Source organism: Varanus komodoensis, unplaced genomic scaffold, assembly GCF_004798865.1.
Source record: "Varanus komodoensis strain SLA01 unplaced genomic scaffold, ASM479886v1 scaffold6_4, whole genome shotgun sequence".
Lineage (NCBI taxonomy): Eukaryota > Metazoa > Chordata > Lepidosauria > Squamata > Varanidae > Varanus > Varanus komodoensis.
Genome location: NW_025336347.1, coordinates 19,213,521 through 19,231,640, shown reverse-complemented (window position 1 = coordinate 19,231,640; position 18,120 = coordinate 19,213,521). Strand labels below are relative to the sequence as shown.

The 18,120-nt window shown below is 46.2% G+C and overlaps 1 protein-coding gene and 1 long non-coding RNA gene across 10 annotated transcripts in view; one reads left to right on the top strand and one right to left on the bottom strand.

Annotated features, from left to right (window-relative positions):
- Positions 1-14,796, top strand: part of BRPF1 (bromodomain and PHD finger containing 1) — a 31,654-nt gene extending 16,858 nt beyond the window's left edge. For 3 of the 9 annotated variants that reach the window (XM_044451917.1, XM_044451916.1, XM_044451912.1), the window contains exons 5-14: positions 87-239; positions 1,393-1,539; positions 4,702-5,008; positions 7,407-7,706; positions 9,174-9,458; positions 11,170-11,317; positions 11,649-11,785; positions 11,883-12,001; positions 13,621-13,775; positions 13,941-14,796. In XM_044451917.1, the coding sequence (XP_044307852.1) occupies positions 87-239; positions 1,393-1,539; positions 4,702-5,008; positions 7,407-7,706; positions 9,174-9,458; positions 11,170-11,317; positions 11,649-11,785; positions 11,883-12,001; positions 13,621-13,775; positions 13,941-14,124 (1,935 nt within the window). In that variant the 3' untranslated portion in view covers positions 14,125-14,796. The remainder of the gene's footprint in view (positions 1-86; positions 240-1,392; positions 1,540-4,701; positions 5,009-7,406; positions 7,707-9,173; positions 9,459-11,169; positions 11,318-11,648; positions 11,786-11,882; positions 12,002-13,620; positions 13,776-13,940) is intronic. The other 6 variants (XM_044451913.1, XM_044451914.1, XM_044451915.1 and 3 more) reach the window with 6 other exon arrangements.
- Positions 13,699-18,076, bottom strand: LOC123034519. The gene is made up of 3 exons (XR_006416785.1): positions 18,006-18,076; positions 15,645-15,709; positions 13,699-13,889 (listed from the first exon to the last, which is right to left on the bottom strand). It is a non-coding gene; the product is annotated as an uncharacterized LOC123034519 (long non-coding RNA).
- Positions 18,077-18,120: the final 44 nt, after the last annotated feature.

Sequence of the window (18,120 nt, the reverse complement as noted above, 5' to 3'; positions counted from 1 at the left end):
CAGCAACTCTTAAAGAAGCCAGTTGCTGCGCTACTTCAAGCAGTGGCAGCCTGACAGGGGGGCAGGGATGCCCCTTCCTCTCATAGACTCTGATGTTCCTGCAGCGAGATAACACAGAGGATAAGAACTGGGCCCTGAAAGAGCAGCTGAAATCCTGGCAGCGCCTCCGCCACGACCTGGAACGAGCGCGCTTGCTGGTGGAGTTAATTCGCAAGCGGGAGAAGCTCAAGAGAGAGACGGTAACTGCACTGGGAAAGGGCGATGGAGGGGAGAGGCGCAGGCTTCCTTCCCTGGGAAAAGTTAGGGGAGGGGGGAACAGGGGAGGATGCTCCCAGAGTACTTGAGAGAGGAGTGTGGGACTGTCAAGAGTGCAAAGTACTGGACTTTAACAGGATAGCTTAGTAAAACACTCAGAGTGGGCAGCATGAATCTTCCTTGGGAGAATTGAGGGAGACAGAGAAGCCCTCCTAGGGGTGTTAGCAAGGAAGAGAGCAGCTGGAGAAGTCCTTAGGGAGAACCTAAGTTCCTCCTGGGAGAAAGTAGTTTGCTATAGTGTCACTGGGTAGCTGTTGAGTCGGGTGGACAACGTGTGGCTCTCCAGCTGTTTTGGCTCAGAACTCCCACCAGCCCATTCAGCAGTTCATGGAAGCCCAAACCACCTGGATGGCAACAGGCTGCCCAGTTCAGCTGTAGATGCCCCTCATCCACAGAGCCTGATCCCAGGCCATGTTCCAGCACAGTGTGAGTGAAACTAGCACTAAGGTTGTGCATGATGCATCTCTGCATTTCCTAGGCTGCTTGTTTTCAGACCGTGTCCCCAGGACTCTGGGAATATTTTAAGTGCTCCCCCAAAATATAATAAATCTGTGGGTGAGATGTCCCAGAAGGCAGCTTGCCATGCTACTCTGTTCTCATGATGCACATCTCTGAGTGTGCACTCAGCTTATGGAGGGGCAGGCATGTGACGATGAGGCTAACAGGCACAAGCTGAGAGTACAGCCTTTGGGGTACACCAGAACTTGCCATTACAGTCAGGAGCTTTGTATCAGGCAGATCAATGCAAAAATGTTCCCTGAATTCAGAACGTTGGCACTTCAGCACCCTGTGGAATTGGGGGTAGTTGTATGGATCCAAAGTTCATGGATCTTGCTGGCACAAATCTCAAGAGCAAGACACTTTCCAGTCAAATAGGAAGTTGCAGGTGAAACTGCTGAGGAACTGCTAAAAGTGGGCGAGCTGCTATTGGTACCCCCTCTGATGGCCTTTGATCTCTGCCTCTCTTCCTAGGTGCTTATGCTCTCTAACCCCATGCTACTTCAGAGGCCCTACCCAAGTCTAACAGAGAGTCCTGGAGGCCAAGCACTCAATGGTACCTTCCCTCTGTTGTTTCAGATCAAAATCCAGCAGGTGGCACTAGAGGTGCAGCTGACCCCCTTCCTCATCCTCCTGCGCCGGACACTTGAGCAGCTCCAGGAGAAGGACACGGGCAACATCTTCAGCCAGCCGGTCCCTCTGTCTGAGGTAACAGAACTCTACGAAGTAAGAACCCCTCCACCCCCAATTTATACTTTGCGCTGTTCCCATCCAGCCCCAACACTGGTCTTATCCCTCTAGCCCAAGTACTGCATGCGCCCTCCTGGCACAGTTGGGCCTTTGACAAATGCCTGTTTGTGCCAAGATGCCCACAAATGCTCCACCATATTTGGAACTTGGGATCAAAGTTAGAAAACTGAACAGGTTGCTTCAATTGATATTATGCTGGTTTGCTGCTTCTTGTTTTGTGTAGAATAATAGTTGGATTTTCTCGTGTCTTGAGGAGCAAAGATTGGGATCAGCCTTATAATCTGATCTGAGGTGGAACTAAATGCCAGGGCTTAGTCCCAGAAACCGTGAAAGAGTAGAACTGCATTTGCATGGCCAACATCTCCCTGAAGAACAATGATCCTCCATTGCCTGACCCTGTTGGGCACTGTTCCCAGGCCTGGCACCACTGGATGACATGTTTGGGCTGCTGCTGAGGCTCCTGTGTTCCAGCTGGGCCCACTGCTGGCACCTATCCTTGGCTCACTTTTAAACAAAACAAAACAAAAACACTCCTACTGGCTCCAGGTGGCCACTATCTTCAATATTTATAGCGCCCCAGAAGAAAACTAAGCTCCAAGAAAAACAAAATCCCTGCATTGACTTCTGGGGCATTTGCTGTGTGGACCACTGGTGCCACCAAGATAAAAACCCCAGGTCTGTCTGTGAACCCTAGGAGATCCATTGGCACTTGACCAAGGGCCTCCTCAACCCTAGAATTATCTCTAACCATTCCAAACCTCATTGGATTTTCATACAGTGCATTACTTCCCCTAGGGAAAAGGACCTATTTGTTCTACAGGTTAGTCACCACCAGGGAAACATAATAGAGAGAGGTAGCCAGATCATTTTTAGAGTGGAGCAACCAGTCCAACCTCAGTGCATGTTTGCTCCCTCCTCCTGCTTCAGCCGTTGTTCCCTGTTCCCTCCAAATACCACAGCCAGCTCTGCGTACCCTTGAGGATTTCTAGGCCAGGCCTTTGACATTCCATAGACATAAATACTGATCATGCTGGCAGCAGCAAGCCTGCAACCTGAGGCTCCACAAGCAAGGGATGATGGAATCTGTGCCACTGCTTCCCCTTGGCTACCCCATGTGCCTGTGTCCATGTCTCTGTGAGTGTGCAAACTAGGCAAGGTGGGTAGGACAACCCTGACTGTCCCAGTTTTCTTTGTGACCATGTTCTTTCACAAGGTGCCAGAAGATGGGAGTCCTCACTCTGGGTGCAGTTCATCCAGTCTTTCTTAGTAAGCAGAAATTTGTCTCTTTCCTCACAGCCCACTTGCTTGTCTTCTGTGGAAATCATGCCTAACTAGTTCTTCTGATCTTGCTGTCATATACTGATGGTTAGAGAAGCAAGAAGGTCCCAGGCTGTAATGTCCTCTGCATCCAGGTTCTACAACCTGCTCCCGCTCTTTCAGCTTTCTTAGCCCCAGCCTTCCCCAGCCAATGTTCCTGCAGATGCTTTGGCTCATAACTCCCATCACCTTACGCATTGGTTATGCTGGTTGAGGCTGATGGGAGTTGAAGGCCAAAATATCTGGAGGGACCCAGGTAAGGGAAAGCTGCTGTAGGTTTCTCAAAATGATGCTCCGTCATGGGGTCTGCCACCGCAGGCTCATCGTGGAGCTTAATGTGGATCGGTCACTCTCTAGTATTCTTTAACCACTTGGTCATGTTCACAGTCAGTGTAGCCAAAGGGAACTCATCTTCCAGTGCTGCAAGTCTCTGAGGATGCTGATGAAATGAATCTCACTGAATTTTAGCCAATGCCTGTTTATTCCCTCTGCAGGAGCCAAAGGTCCAATTACAACACAGATTTGATAATACTCAATCCCTCACATAATTCCTCTGGGAGCAGTGTTATTTAAGGTTACATGTTTTAGACAAACTAAGAAGATTAGCATCTGTGTTTCATTTAGTTTTATTATTACCACCAAGATGATGACTACTCTTAGTAGTAGTCCAGGCTTAAAGGAAATATCTACCCGACAGGCTATTTCAGAAGCGAGAAAATCCACAGAAATTACCACCATTCACCAGAAAGGATTACCTGCTCTGCAACTATCGTTAGTTTAATAGCGTTCAATTTACATTTCCTGCTTCTAAAGGCTGGTGAAAACACAATGTTTGAAGTAGATCACCATTGGCAGGAATAAGTAACTTTGGTTGCTTACTGAAAACATCTGATTACCGAGGCTGGTTTGTTTGTTTTTTTTTTTAAAGTAAATACATAGTGCAGTCCCATGCATGTCCTCTTGAAAATAAGACCCAGTGAGTTCCCAGGTAAGTGGGTATTAGGATTGTGGCAATGACAATTTACTCTAGCAAGATTTTATAGTCATACAAGCTTAATGGGAGACCAGGCTTGCTCAGCTTTCTCCAACCTGATCTCTGACACATCTGGGGGCACCAGGTTGGGGAAGGCTGTTCTATCTAATAATGCATTGTTATGAACCTGAGTGGACCTTGTTACAAAGGCTGCTTGTGATCGTGCTCCTTCCTATGGGAGGATGTAGGCTCTATCTTTACACAGGAAGAGGAAGGAGTTGTTGGTCCTCAGCCTCTTAGTCAGTAATGGTCAGGACATGATATCCTAGGATTTGGTAATGGAAAGAGTTTTGTGTTGAGACTGAGATATCTCAAGAAAGAAAATCAATGATGGGATTATAGGCGAGTAACTAGATAGGTCAAAGAGGTGGGAAAATGGACAGCTTCCAATTACAGGTGGACCAAGGCCAGGGTACTCACATTTGCTGGTTAGGATCAAGGTTTATAGGCATGTCCATGAGGAGACTGCCTTGTTCTGGCAGTCTTTGCTATGACGTCCCCTACAAAATGAGACAAATCCTTTTTTAAAAAAATGAATTGATTTTTAGCCAATATTCCCAGGCCAGTCTGTGTTGGGGCACCTTGGAGTGTACTCCTTGGAGTGTCTCCTGTACTGTGTGCCCATCCTGAATGGCAGTTTCCCTTCAAAGTGGGGAGATTGCTCCAGATTGGGCAAGAGTTTCAGTCCTGTTTCAGGAGTGCTTTAACTTTTTCTTTCCTTGGAGCAGGAAATCCTTGGGCAGTGGGCTCCCAGATTTCTTAGCTGCTCTGGTCTCTGTCGGCTGCAGGTCCCTGACTATCTGGATCACATCAAGAAGCCAATGGACTTCTATACCATGAAGCAGAAGCTGGAGGCCTATCGCTATCTGAACCTTGATGAGTTTGAGGAGGACTTCAACCTGATTCTCAGCAACTGCTTGAAATACAATGCCAAAGATACCATCTTCTACCGGGCAGCAGTCCGGTTGCGGGAGCAAGGGGGTGCGGTGCTGCGGCAAGCACGCCGGCAAGCTGAAAAGATGGGCATTGACTTTGAAACAGGCATGCACTTCCCCATGGCTGGGGACGAGGCTCATTTGCGAAGCACTGAGAACGGTTAGTACTAACATCCCGACCAGAGATTGCTGGCACCCTCTGGGAGTGACCAAAATGCCAGAGCTCCAGATAGGGCAGAATGTTGCGTAGGATTGTTCTTCATCTAGCCTGGACCCTCAGAGAAGTGGCTGCTGAAGGAAAGGGCATCTGATCAGAAGGATCCCAAACTGCTGGCCTGCAGGCCAGCCCTGATGAAATATCAGGCCTTGTTGCATACCCGTGTGAGCCTTCCCCAATCTGGTGTCCTCCAGATATGTGGATCTACACCTCCCATCATGCCCAGCCAGCAATGGAAGCTGCAGTCCCACACACCTGGAGAGTCCCAGGTCGAAGAAGACTGACGTACATTGCAAACTGCTAAAGGATTTTGTAGTAGCGGTGAAGTATTTGACTGTGGTGGCCTAATGACACATACAAGAAGGCCAGGCAGAATCCTCCGGCTGCTTTTAGAAAAGGGCAGAGTGGGGAGAAAGGCTTTTTGGGAAGAAGGTATAGGAGAAGCAGGGAAAGAACCTGCAATCAAAGGAACCAATGGCAGGAAGAGGGCAGTGGAGCATAGTGAAGATATGAGGAGAGGCAAAGGCCCTGGGTTGGTGGGCTAGGAATCTGAAAGAGGAAGGAAGACTCGAAAAAAAGATGCACGTGACTGGACTAGGAGCCGCACAGATGCGAGCTTCATATTCTCATTTGAAACAACAAGCTGCACCTCTTTGCTGCAGGCTCCTAGCAAACCTTTTAAGAGTTCCCCAGAGTATAATTGGGTATGACTTCCTTTCTGTTGCCAGAGGTAGCTTACAGCATTTCCTCTACTACAGTTGTTAAAAACTTTTCTTTTCCTCCCATGCAGGGAAAGCCCCAAGCCAACAGGCTGTCAAGTGGCATGTTCTTCTTTCTATGGTACTTAAACTTTAAGCAGGTGAAACAAACCCATGCCTGTCTAAGCCTGCAGGTTGGATGGGCATGAAAAGGGAGCTCAGGCGCCCTAGGAAGGAAAGGTCCTGATATGCAAACTGTCCACAAATAGTCTTCCCAGTGATGCCTTCTCTTCTTCATCATGATTATGTTGGTTTTCAGCCAAATGACAAGCAAGAATGGAGTAGAAAGGCTCTCACTTGCCTTTAATTTTTCCAGCACTGAGGCTTTTGTATTATAGGTTAGAGAAGCAGTGGGTATCCTATGATTCTTAGCCTTATTTCATGTGGCTTTTGGCCTGTGCAGGTGCTTAGTTCAGACCTCTGGCAAGGGCATTCTGTCCCTTTCCTAACAGCCCTTTGGGTAGGGAGGAAGAGGGAGAGAGAAGGCAGTCCCCCTAAAGATTACTTCTGAGGGAACGTGGTCAACAATAGCAATAGGGTTCTCCATTCCTGAGCCAAGTAACTGAGCTGCTGTCTGCTTTGTTTGTAGGGGATGCGGATCCATTTCTGGATACCTGACATCCATTCCCTTGAGTCTCTAGCTGAACGAGCTCTTCAGTCTGCCCTCAGGAACATCCTTGTCACATAAGGAAAGCCTGCTGGATCAGACCAGAGGTCCACCCAGTCCAACACTCTGTTCACACAGCAGCCAGCCAGTTGCCTACAGGGAACACAAGTAGGGAATGAGTGCAGCAGCATCCCCAGTAACTGGTGTGCAGAGGCACAGTGTCTCTATGGATACTGGAGGCAGTGAATAGCTGTCAGAACTAGTAGCCACTGATAGCCTTCTCCTCCATTAATTCCCAGTGAATAACCAATCCTATTTAAACCCATCCAAACATTGCCATCACTAAATACTGTGCTAGAAAATTCCGTGGTTTAACTATGCACTGTGTGAAGGAGTACTTCCTTTTATCTGTCCTGTATTTCTCACCAGTTTCAGGGAATGACCATAGGTTCTGATATTATGAGAGAAGTATTAAAATGTCTCTCTATCAACTTTTTCTATACTAAGCCTAAGTTTGTACATCTCTTATCTTTTCTCCCCTTTATTACATTTGATTTGCTACATTAAACAATCCCAGAAGTTGTAGTTTTTCCTCATAGGGGAGTTACTCTAGCCCCTGATCATTATTTGCCCTTTTCACCTGCTGGAGGTCTGGATGAGAAACTGAATAGATTTTATTACCACAAATCTAAAAGCTTGTCAAAAACCTTGACTGAAAGGAAGCAAGGATAAAAGTAAGTTACAGAAATACTGAGGCATTGGAAATACAGCTGAAACTGCAAACACTTTCACCCTTAATATTCCCTCTTGTGGCCAGTTTCACGGGCCAGTCCCATTTCCTCTCTGTTACTCTTCTGCATACTGAGGTGTCCTGCAACTAAGGTGAAACTGCTTCTTTGTGAACTGATACTAACAGCCAGGAATGTGGTCTGTCAAGTGAAATGCCTGTAACAGGTCTTTTTCCCCACTGACTCAGATGAGGAGCGGCTACTGCTGTCTGAGAACCAGAAGCACCTGCCCTTAGAAGAGCAGCTGAATCTCCTGCTGGAGCGTCTGGCAGAGGTGAGCGCTGGGAAGCAGAGCGTAGGCCGCTGTCGGCGAGCAAAGATGATAAAGAAGGAGATCACAGCCTTGCGGCGCAAACTGGCACACCAGCGGGAGAGGGATGGACACGGCCCCTTGACACGCATCATTCTGCCGACCCATAACCCATGTGAGAAGGACACTCAAACCGACAGTGCTGCTGAGGAGAGCAGCAGCCAGGAAACCGGCAAAGGTTGGTGGGGCTTGACTGCATGGTGTAACCTGTCCGTGGCTTGGGACTGCTCATACCACAGGAATGGAATGGCCTGCCTACGGGAGTGGTGGTGTTCCTCCTCTTGAGGGGATTTACACAAATAAAAAGGGTAGCCACTACCAGGCATGGCATACTCACTGTGTCAGTGTATGATGTCTTGGATCCACTCAGTTGTCCTGTGGAAAAGGGCCAGGAAGATGGCACTGAGCCGAGTGTCAAGGTGTAACTCCAACCCTGCTAGATCCCCAGTATCTCCAATAGCTCTTCAAGAAAAACCTGCCAGTGCCTGTTAGCCCTGCTCCATGTGCTTGAACTTGAGCCCAAGTCTCTCTTGGCTATTGCTACCAAGTTGAGTTGCAAATGAAAAATGGATTCCCCAGAGCAGTGATGGGAAACTCCCGGAACTCAAGGAACTACTTTATCTACATACTATATTTATATCCCACCTTTATTCCACTGTGGAAATCAAAGTAGTTGCATGCAGTTCCCAGGTGGTCTCCCCTCCAAGCTCAGGCCAACCCCCAGACCTGCTTAGTTAGCTGCAACGCGGTGGACGCCTTATGTGCCTCCAGGCCATACACTGCTCCACTTCCTGCCCCCAGAACTTCACAGGGGGCTGCACCATTCCAGCACCACAGTCCTAGTGACTCTGCTCTTTGACATGCCGTTCAATCGCAGAGGCAGCTATCCTCATGTGCCTTGTTTCTCTGCAAAAAGAGCACCCGTGTCCTCAGCTTGCCAAATGGTTGTTTGGTGGGCTGTTAGGCATGCAATTTGCTGGGATTTCAGGGCGGCAGTGGGAATGGTAGCAGGGAGTGGGGGACTGCACAAGCCATCACCTGCAGGCTGCTTGTTGCCTATCCACTAACATGCTTCTCACTTGTGCAGTGGGAGCTGGGGATTCCAGAAGCAATAAAAAATGAGCTCCAGTGCTCATTTCCGAAAGGGCACCGAACTGTGGTGCTCACAGGAAGGTGCACCTAAGGGCCAGCTCAGTTCTGTATTTCCACATTTCTTTCAAGAAGTGCTACTTCCACACTCAGCAAACGGGGGTCCTGCTTGTGGAAAAGAACCAGTGGAGGCGAAACACCTATTGCATATCACCCAGCATCTCTGAAGGCTTGTTTGTTGATGAACTGGATGTACCAAAGTGTTAAAGTATGGAGTATAAAATATGAAATAATTTATTCAGAATTAACAACACAGTTCCATATACATATTTCATTGGAGTTGGCTCAGGGCTCCGTTCATACTAGTGGGACTCTTGCAGCATGTACAGATCTAAGACTCACTGAAAGGAAGTTAAAAATGTTGCCATGTTTGAAAGCTGTTCACTTGCCGTGTAGAACAGGTAGAACAGGCCTGTTCAGTTGGCTTGACTGGGAGGGATAGTGAACTGAGATGGTGAAGTTCTTTTTCTGAGTATATACCACCACTTAATTCCAGGCCTTGGGCCCAACTCCTCATCCACCCCTGCCCATGAAGTTGGCAGGAGAACATCAGTGCTTTTCTCCAAGAAGAATCCCAAGACTGCTGGGCCCCCGAAACGTCCTGGGCGCCCACCCAAGAATCGCGACAGCCAGCTGGCTCCAGGTCACGGGAACAGCCCTGTGGGGCCCCCTCAGCTACCCATCATGGGATCCCAACGGTTGCGCAAGAGGGTGAGGACTCCACGGCCCAGTTCCTGCTCGGACAGTGACAGTGACAAATCAGCAGAGGATGCACCTATTGGTGAGTGAAGACTGGGGCTAAGTTCAGGACGTGTGATATCCTGATGAGCAAACTAGCTAAAGGTGGGCTAGATGGAACAACGATCAGGTGGAAACACAGTTGGCTACAGAACCAGACTCAAAGAGTGCTCATCTGTAGCACCTTCTCACACTTGGGTGAGGTAACAATTGGGGTACCAGAAGGTTCAGTCCTGGGCCCAGTGCTCTCCAACATTTTTATTAATAATTTGGATGAGGAAGTGCAGAGAATGATTATCATATTTGAAGATGACACAAAACTGGATGGGATAGCGGATACCCTGGAAGACAGAAATAAGATTCAAGGTGATCTTGATAGCTGGAGTGCTGGGCTAACAACAACAGAATGAAATTCAACAAGGACAGATTCCAAGACCAGCACCTAGGAAAAGGGAACCAAATGCATCATTACAAGATGGGGAATTCTTGGCTCAACAATACTGCAAGTGAGAAGGTTCTTGGAAATGTTGTGGATCACAAGCTGAATATGAGTTCACAATGTGATGTGGTGGCAAAAAGAGCAAATGTTATTTTAGGCTGCATTAAGAGAAGTGATCACTCCCAAATCCCATGAAGTACTAGTTCCCTTTTATTCAGCACTGGTTAGACCTCACTTGGAGTACTGTGTCCAGTTCTGGGCATCACAGTTGAAGAAAGATGCAGACAAGCTGGAAAGGTTTCAGAGCAAGGCAACACAGGGACTGGATATAAAGCCCTGTGAGGAAAGATTGATGGAACTGGGCATGTTTAGCCTTGGGAGGAGAAGACTGAGGGGATAGGATAGCACTCTGCAGGTACTTGAAAGAGGAAGCAAAGAATCTCTTCTCAGTTATCCCAGTGCAGGACACAGAATAAAGGCTCAAACTGCAGAGTCAGACTCCAGCTAGATAGCAGGAAAGAATTCCTGATTGACAGAGCAGTATGACAATGGAACCAGTTACTTAGGGAGGTGGTGGGCTCTCCCACACTAGAGGCATTCAAGTTGCAACTGGACAGTTATCTGAGAGGGACGGTTTAACTGGGAGTTTACTGTTCATTCTGTTGTTAACTGAGAGTCCTGCACTGAGCAGAGGGTTGGACCCAGTGGACTTCTGGAACCTTTCCAACTTTACAGTTCTGTGATATAAGCAAGGGATGCTGGCCATCTTCTTTCACATTGTGTTATGTTATCAGGGGTAGAGCTGTCTATTACAAATCCTGCATATATCCAAGGGAGAAGTTAATTTGTGGAAATAGTATCCATTAGATTGTGCATGCAGATTTAGTTCAGAATCCAAAAAAGTGGTCACTGGTTGTTAAAGAGAGTACTGCCCGTGTTAGATTAGATTTTTGTCCTGGATAACAAACATGGTTAAAGAAATCAACTGTAGGGAATTTCAGGGGCATATGGAAAGTGAAGGCTTTCCTCTTTATAAACGTCTTATCAGCCCTATCTAGTCCATTGTTAATTGACAAGGCTTTCCTTTTTTCAAAGCATTTTCTCCGCAACTATGATGATTAGAAGTATCTTCCCTTTAAAATAAAAGCCATATGCATCCCATGCATTTATGATGGAATCCAGTTTTCACCATTTGTGGCGAGATCCATGGCCAGGCAAAAAGCCATTGTCCTGTTGTCACTTGGCAAGCTCAGCTGTAGGAATCTAGAATGGTACCTGTTCTGATTTGCCTTGCCGCCTTTTTGTCTCTGTCTAGACCTGCCAGCAAATGGTTTCAGCAGCGGCAATCAGCCAGTCAAGAAGAGCTTCCTGGTTTATCGCAGCGACTACAACCTCCCACGCAGCAGCTCTGATTCGGAGTCAAGCAGCACCAGCAGTAGCAGCGCTGCCTCAGACCGCACCAGGTACATGCACAGAGCCATTACGTAGTGCCCCTTTCTCCCCAGCTCTGGAGAAGTGGCTCCAGCACAGATAAGAGTAGCTAGAGAGAACGAGGAACACTGTCCTTCAAGTACCAGTCTTGTCCGATACGCAAACAGCCTTCACGCTTACTAATAGTCCCAGTGGTGGGACTGCTGGAGTGCCTTGTTCTTGCCATCCTTTCCTCCACTACTTCCCCAGCTACAACCTGAGAATAACCTTTTCAGTTATCATGGCTCAGCTATTTTGTGGCACATGCTCCTATGGAATATAGTTAATGGAAAATTGATGCCAATTCTGCTTCATTCCTCTTAGCACTACACCCTCCAAACAAGGCCGAGGGAAGCCTTCTTTTTCCCGTGTGAACTTTCCGGAGGACAGCAGTGAAGACACATCAGGAACAGAAAATGAGTCTTACTCAGTGGGAACTGGCCGAGGTGTGGGGCATGGCAGTGAGTATCTGGGTGCTATCTCCTCTGCTTGGTATCTGGACTTGGGCTGGCAAGGATAGCAGTGACCCCCTTCCACTCTTGTTCTGTCTTTGTGCAGTGGTACGAAAGAGCATCAGCCGATCGGCTGGCTGGCTGTCCGAAGACGAGGACTCCCCTCTGGATGCCTTGGATCTTGTGTGGGCCAAATGCCGGGGTTATCCATCTTATCCAGCACTGGTGAGTTTTTAATAAACAGTCATACAAACTATTTATATACCCATACATATGCAGATTATCCTTGAAGCTTAAAGAAGAAGGGCTACCGGAAACCTTGGTATTGTTCAATGTTTTCAGACATTAGATGGTGTAAAGTGAGGTAATAAAGACATGGCTGTCAACTGGGGTATGGGAACAGGAACAAGAAGATGACCTGATACTGTTAGACACAAATCTCCAAGAGATGTAGACATTTCTGAAGCCGCAATTGCACTGCAGTATGCCAAATGCTACCCAATGTAAAATGCACAGCTTCCTCAGAAACTTAGCATTCCTTATCTTAACTCATATAATTTTCTAGTGGTTGCAGTGCAAAATAAAACAACAGCATTTTCCTTCTCAAGTGTGTGAGTGAAATGTGTGAATGAAGGAATGGAACCTCTTCACTTGAATCCATCCCTGTCTCTTCTCCATATGCCGGTCTCCTCACTTTATTCAGCCATACTTGCAATGTTTTTTGCACTGTGCAGTCCCTGGCAAAAACTGAATTCTTAATAACAAACTCCTCATCTTCAAATCCCCAATTATGCAACTACACAAGCCAGAGCACTTGCAATAATATAAATGGAGCTGACTTAAGCAGTTTGTTAAGTCCACATAAGTCCATCAATCAACCACATAATAAAGGTTGATTGATGGACTTATGCAGTTAGCACCTTCCAGCACAAGGATGCAGCTAACAGGAACATTAAATATGTGACAGAAATATTAATTTATTCCAAACATAATTTATTATGTCCACAAATACAACCCTCTTTTGAGATTACTAAACATAGCACACTATCAGCTATCTTTTCCCGCTGTGAAAGGTAGAAATGTGCCCTCAGATAGGGAAAAGAAATTCTTGAAGCTAAGATTTTTGGAATCCTACTGCAGAACACATTTGCAGCTGACCAGGTGAACAACTCAGGTTGTTCATATGTAAAAACCCATGACCCTGGGAGCCTCAATGCCTGGTTGCTGTAGCTACATATTTGTCATTTTTGTATCCCAGTCAATTTCTCCAAGAATCTCAGATAAGTGGTTGGTATGGGGTGCAGATGAGGTTGAGAGACATTGGGCTTGCCCAGTCATGGAGGGGAAAATAAGTTGTGGCTTATTTCTCCCTCTGCATATGTCTGTTGTTTGCTAGGAGTATTAGCATAACTACCCTCAGTAACATAGCTCATCAAGTTATAGGAACCGACCCAGGGTGACTTGTTAGCATGGGTAAAAAGCCACCCTAGCACCCATGTGTTTGAGTGAGGTTCTGGGGAGGTTGTTTCCTAGAGCAACAAACCAAGTGTATTTATGCCATCACTCTCCAGCATGCCCAAAGGGGGAAATAAGCCACCATAACCTGTTTTCCCTCCATGACTGTGTGAACCAGCTCAAAGACACATCTAAGACTATTTGGTGAACTTTGTTATTAAACTGGGATTTAAACTTGATCACTTGGATCTCAGCCCTTTCTCATGATTCACCTGTATCTGCTGTCATTTCTTACCTTCCGCTTGTGTCTGCAAGGTTATCCTTCTTATACATCATATGGACAGGTGTCCTTTACTGTTCCCTGAATGTTTCCCTCCTGCTCTTGGTAGATCATTGATCCGAAGATGCCACGGGAAGGGATGTTCCACCACGGTGTTCCCATCCCTGTGCCTCCTTTGGAGGTGCTGAAGCTGGGAGAACAGATGACTCAGGAAGCACGGGAGCACCTCTATCTGGTCCTTTTCTTTGATAACAAGCGTACATGGTAAGGGCTAGGCTTTGTCCGTCTCTGAAGATTGTAGGGATGGGGCTGCTGCTTCAGGGCACAGCCAGACCCAAGACTGGGTGGATAGAGGAGGAGGATGGGCTTTTCTTCTCCCTTCAGGAATGAGAGGGACCCTAGTGAGGTTTGCTTGTTCTATTTTTGCAGGCAGTGGTTGCCCCGCACCAAACTTGTGCCCCTGGGAGTGAACCAGGACTTGGACAAAGAAAAAATGCTGGAAGGGCGCAAGTCCAACATCCGCAAGTCTGTCCAGATCGCCTATCACCGTGCCATGCAGCACCGCAACAAGGTGCAAGGAGAGCAAAGCAGTGACTCCAGCGAGAGCGACTGACCCTCAGAGGAGCTCCCGCCCTGGGTGCTCGCTCAGTGCAGCTGGCCTGTACGGGAGAGGGGAGCGAGGAGCTCCAGCCTTGAGAAGCCCAGGCCCTCGGCCAGGCTGCGGGAGCCTGTGTAGAGCACCCAACGGCCCCTCCAGTGTGCTGGGCACACCCACAGAGCACTGTGCCCTCCACATGGGCAAGCCTACCTCTTGTGCCAGCCTGCCCTTCCTTGTTCCATGCCTGAAATTGCCCTGACCAGCTGCGTGAGCAATACCCAGCTGCCTGTACAGCTCCCAAGGACAGTACCCCACCCCCTGGGTCCTGAGCCTCTAGGCCTTTGTAAAATACTGTACAATAGTGGGAGAATGTAAATTATTTGGGTTGCTCTATATACCTACACACACAGACCCTGGCCCTGTACTTCCCTGCATCATAGCATCTCTCGAAATACATCAGTCTTTCCTTGGCCCAGCCCTACCGACACTCTGCAGAGCAGGGCCGCTGTCTTCTCACTCGCACATTTTGATACTGTAGCTTTTTGGAATCTGGCTCTGCTGACCCTGCCCCGTAGGAACCTGGCTCTTCTTTCTGCTGCAGCCAGGTGGGCATTTGTACTTGTATTTATTTTGGAGGAAGAAGATCTCTATCGATTCTTAGAAAATAAAATGGCTCTTTTAGAACCAGTGGTGTCGTCTTCTTTTTTTAATGTTACCAGAATGGATGAGGGATGGTGTTCTTTTTCCATGCAAAGTTCCAGTGCCTGTTCCACACTGCTGCCTGCTCCTTGTCTGAAAGCCGCGGATAGCTAGAAAGCCATCTGTACTACCTTTGCTGTTAGGATTAATACCATCATTCTCATTAGGCACTGTTCATTTAGTGTGAACAATATATGCCATTTGCTATAAGTTGGATCAATTGCACTAGTGGACATGGACGCCCTTCCTTCCATCCACCTGAAAATACTGCCCAAAGTTAGATGTCTCTGCTGAATGTGGTGGGGGAATCCTCAAATCTGGCAGAGGGACATTCTATGAGCAAATATTTTCTCTTGGAGAAAGCAGGTCCTGGACCTATCCCTAGATCCAGAAGAGATGTTGGTAATTGCCTTTACATACCTGCTTTATACATCAGAACTGACAAATGGGCGATGTACTTTTTTCATTTTTCCCTATATTTTTGTTACTGCATTTGCACCCTGCTTTTTCACAAAAGGGCTCTAAGTGACTTGCGTGTGGTTCCCAAGGGGTCCCCCATCTGGCAGCTCACACAGGGACAGAACTGGCTAACTTCAATAGTATAGCTGCATCATCTGCTTGCAGACCATTTCCAGAGTCACATTTTGGTACAGTGAAGCTGAAAGCGTGGGAAGCTTTTAAAACAAGCCAAGCATACTGTGAGAGGAGCAATGCCAAGCCATTTCATCTAATCCTTGTTAGACCATTTTCAGCATTACTCTCCACATTTGATACATTTCCAAAGGGAACATATATTTGTTCCTTTCTGTTTTGTTTCAAAGAGCTTATAAGCTTACCTGCATGGCCTGGTTTTTTCCTAATTGTTTGCTTGGTGCCCCTCCAATGTGGAGACCAGAGAAATCTGTAGATAAGAGGAGAGAAAATAAGACTCATTTCTTGTAGGAATGAGTAAATATTGTGCCCTAGCATAAAAAACCCTTTAAAAATAACATCTAGCCTAATATCTGGTCTTGTGACATTCCAAAATTTGCATTCTGTATTGCATACAGTAACCTATCAACTCACCTGGAAGATCAAAAACACGACAGTCTTATAGAAGAAGAAAAGTCCTGTAACTCGCAGTATTCTTCAGCCAGCTTTTTCCATCTAAACATACATAGGGATGGCTCTACATCTATTTTATACAAGTGATCCTAAGCGTATTTTTAGTATGGCGTGTCTTTGGTTGTGGTGATAATGCAGAGGAAGAAAACAGCTTGAAATTGCCTAGGTTTTGCAATTCATTAAATTTTAGACAGTGCAGAAACCCAATTTGTGTTGCTTGCAAAAACAATCCAGGCCTTGGGACTTGCACAAGTCACATACTGCTTCTCCTTCATTGCTGCACGACTTTTTAGTTTCAGGTTCCTGCTGGTAGCCAGGAGTTATATACTGTGTTTGGTGTGACTCTGCCTAGATGTTTATTTAGTAAGTGACTTTTGCCAGGTCAACAAGTAATACAATTTTCAAATGGGAATCTTTAGCTGTTAAACTTTTGTTGCTCACAGCAGTCTCTTATTTCCCATTTTTCATTTAACGGTTAGAGAATTTTACCAGTTTTTAGTATGGACCATTTTGAAGGATTAGCTGTAACTAATGCTTGTTTTTTATGCTGAGGGAAATTCAAGTTCTTTCCTAGCACAGTTCTACTGAATATTTTGAAAATCCTACATAACTGTTGGCATTCTTTTATAATGCGTCCATAGTTTCACACACAACAGAAAAAATAATTTGCTGTCTACATAGCTTAAAACACTGATCATTTAGGGGCAGAATGGGTTGTATTTATTCAAAGTTTTAAAGAATTTACAAACACTCTGCTTTAGAACTCTGCCATAATGTGAAGTTTTCCAGTATATCAGCTGCAATAGCTACATGTAGATTGGGTTGGATCCAACACAAGCCTCATGCAGAAAAAGGGCTCTAGGCTGGAGGCTTCTGTTGCAGCACAGGAATTCTGCTAATGGAAATTGGTATATGTGGATTCCCTGCTTTTGCAGTCCCGTATACCCATTCCCAGTTTGCTCTGGAGGATGGGAGGTCTTCCAGAACAGTGGGAAAAGTGGAGCTGGGAAGCAGAGGGAGGAATTGGCCATTTGCCTGCCTGCTTATCTTCTCCCTGCAAGCGGGAGCATTTTCAACATAACTCACTTCAGTGAATGTTCGCACCAATGGAAAAGCTAAATTGGACCCACAATTTTTTAATTGCTGGATTTTATTTTTAGCTATTTTAATATCAAGTACTGGCATTTCAAAGTATTTGTTTTGTTTCTGTTTTGCTATTTTATTTGTTGTAAACCATCATGAGATTCTCTAGAATAAATGACAGTATAGAAAAGTCATAAATAAATAAATAGTAATGTTTATGTTAGACTTCAAATTCAGGGTTGCCTGTGCATTGCAAAAATCTGCCAGTACTCAATATATTTATAAAAGGTAACTCCATGACAAGTAGCTAGAATATTTAATTGATAGAATTGTGAAAACTGTTGATTAAAAGACCTTTTAAATTAAACATTTGAATGGTTTTGGCTGGATAGAAGTCAAAGAACCAGAATGGAGGCACTTGCAGATGAGGCAAAAGATGATCAGAATATAAATCATTGTGTTTCCAGATGGGTTAGGGAAGAAAGTATACATTTCCTTTAATCCTGCAGCAATCCTAATGACCAGGGTCACCATCACATTAACTATGTTAATTTTAGAAGAAAAAATTGGCCACTTCTTTTGTGATTCTCGCCCAAGATTTTGGAAGTTCCTACCATACAGACGGGAGGAATGTTGTCCATGGGGTCGCGATGGGTCGGACACGACTTCGCGACTAACAACACCACCATACAGACTGTAAATAGGGAGCGGGACATCCATGCTCTGGTTGAAAGCAACTTCGATAGCCATATTAGCCTCTTGCAGCAAAAACAGCAGGCACCCCAACGCCTTGTAGCAGTTTAAACGGTAACGGATTTATCAATATTATGGCCTTTTTCCAGAGGGGTACCAGCGTTAAGGCTGCTGCAGCAAAACAATCAAAAGGCTTATGCCAATGAAAAGTGTAACAAACTTATTCTAGTAAAAGCTTCCATTCCAAAACTCTCATATCATAGAAAAATTGTTAAAGGATATACAAAACTTTGCCTCGTTGTTCTGGCATAACCTACCTAGGGACTGGAAACTATGCCCCAGTCTCCACTGAGGTACTTTCGTGGGGGAGGAGAGAAAGAACCTATTTCCTCCTCAGACCCATTTTGCACGTAACCATTTGATGGGCCTACC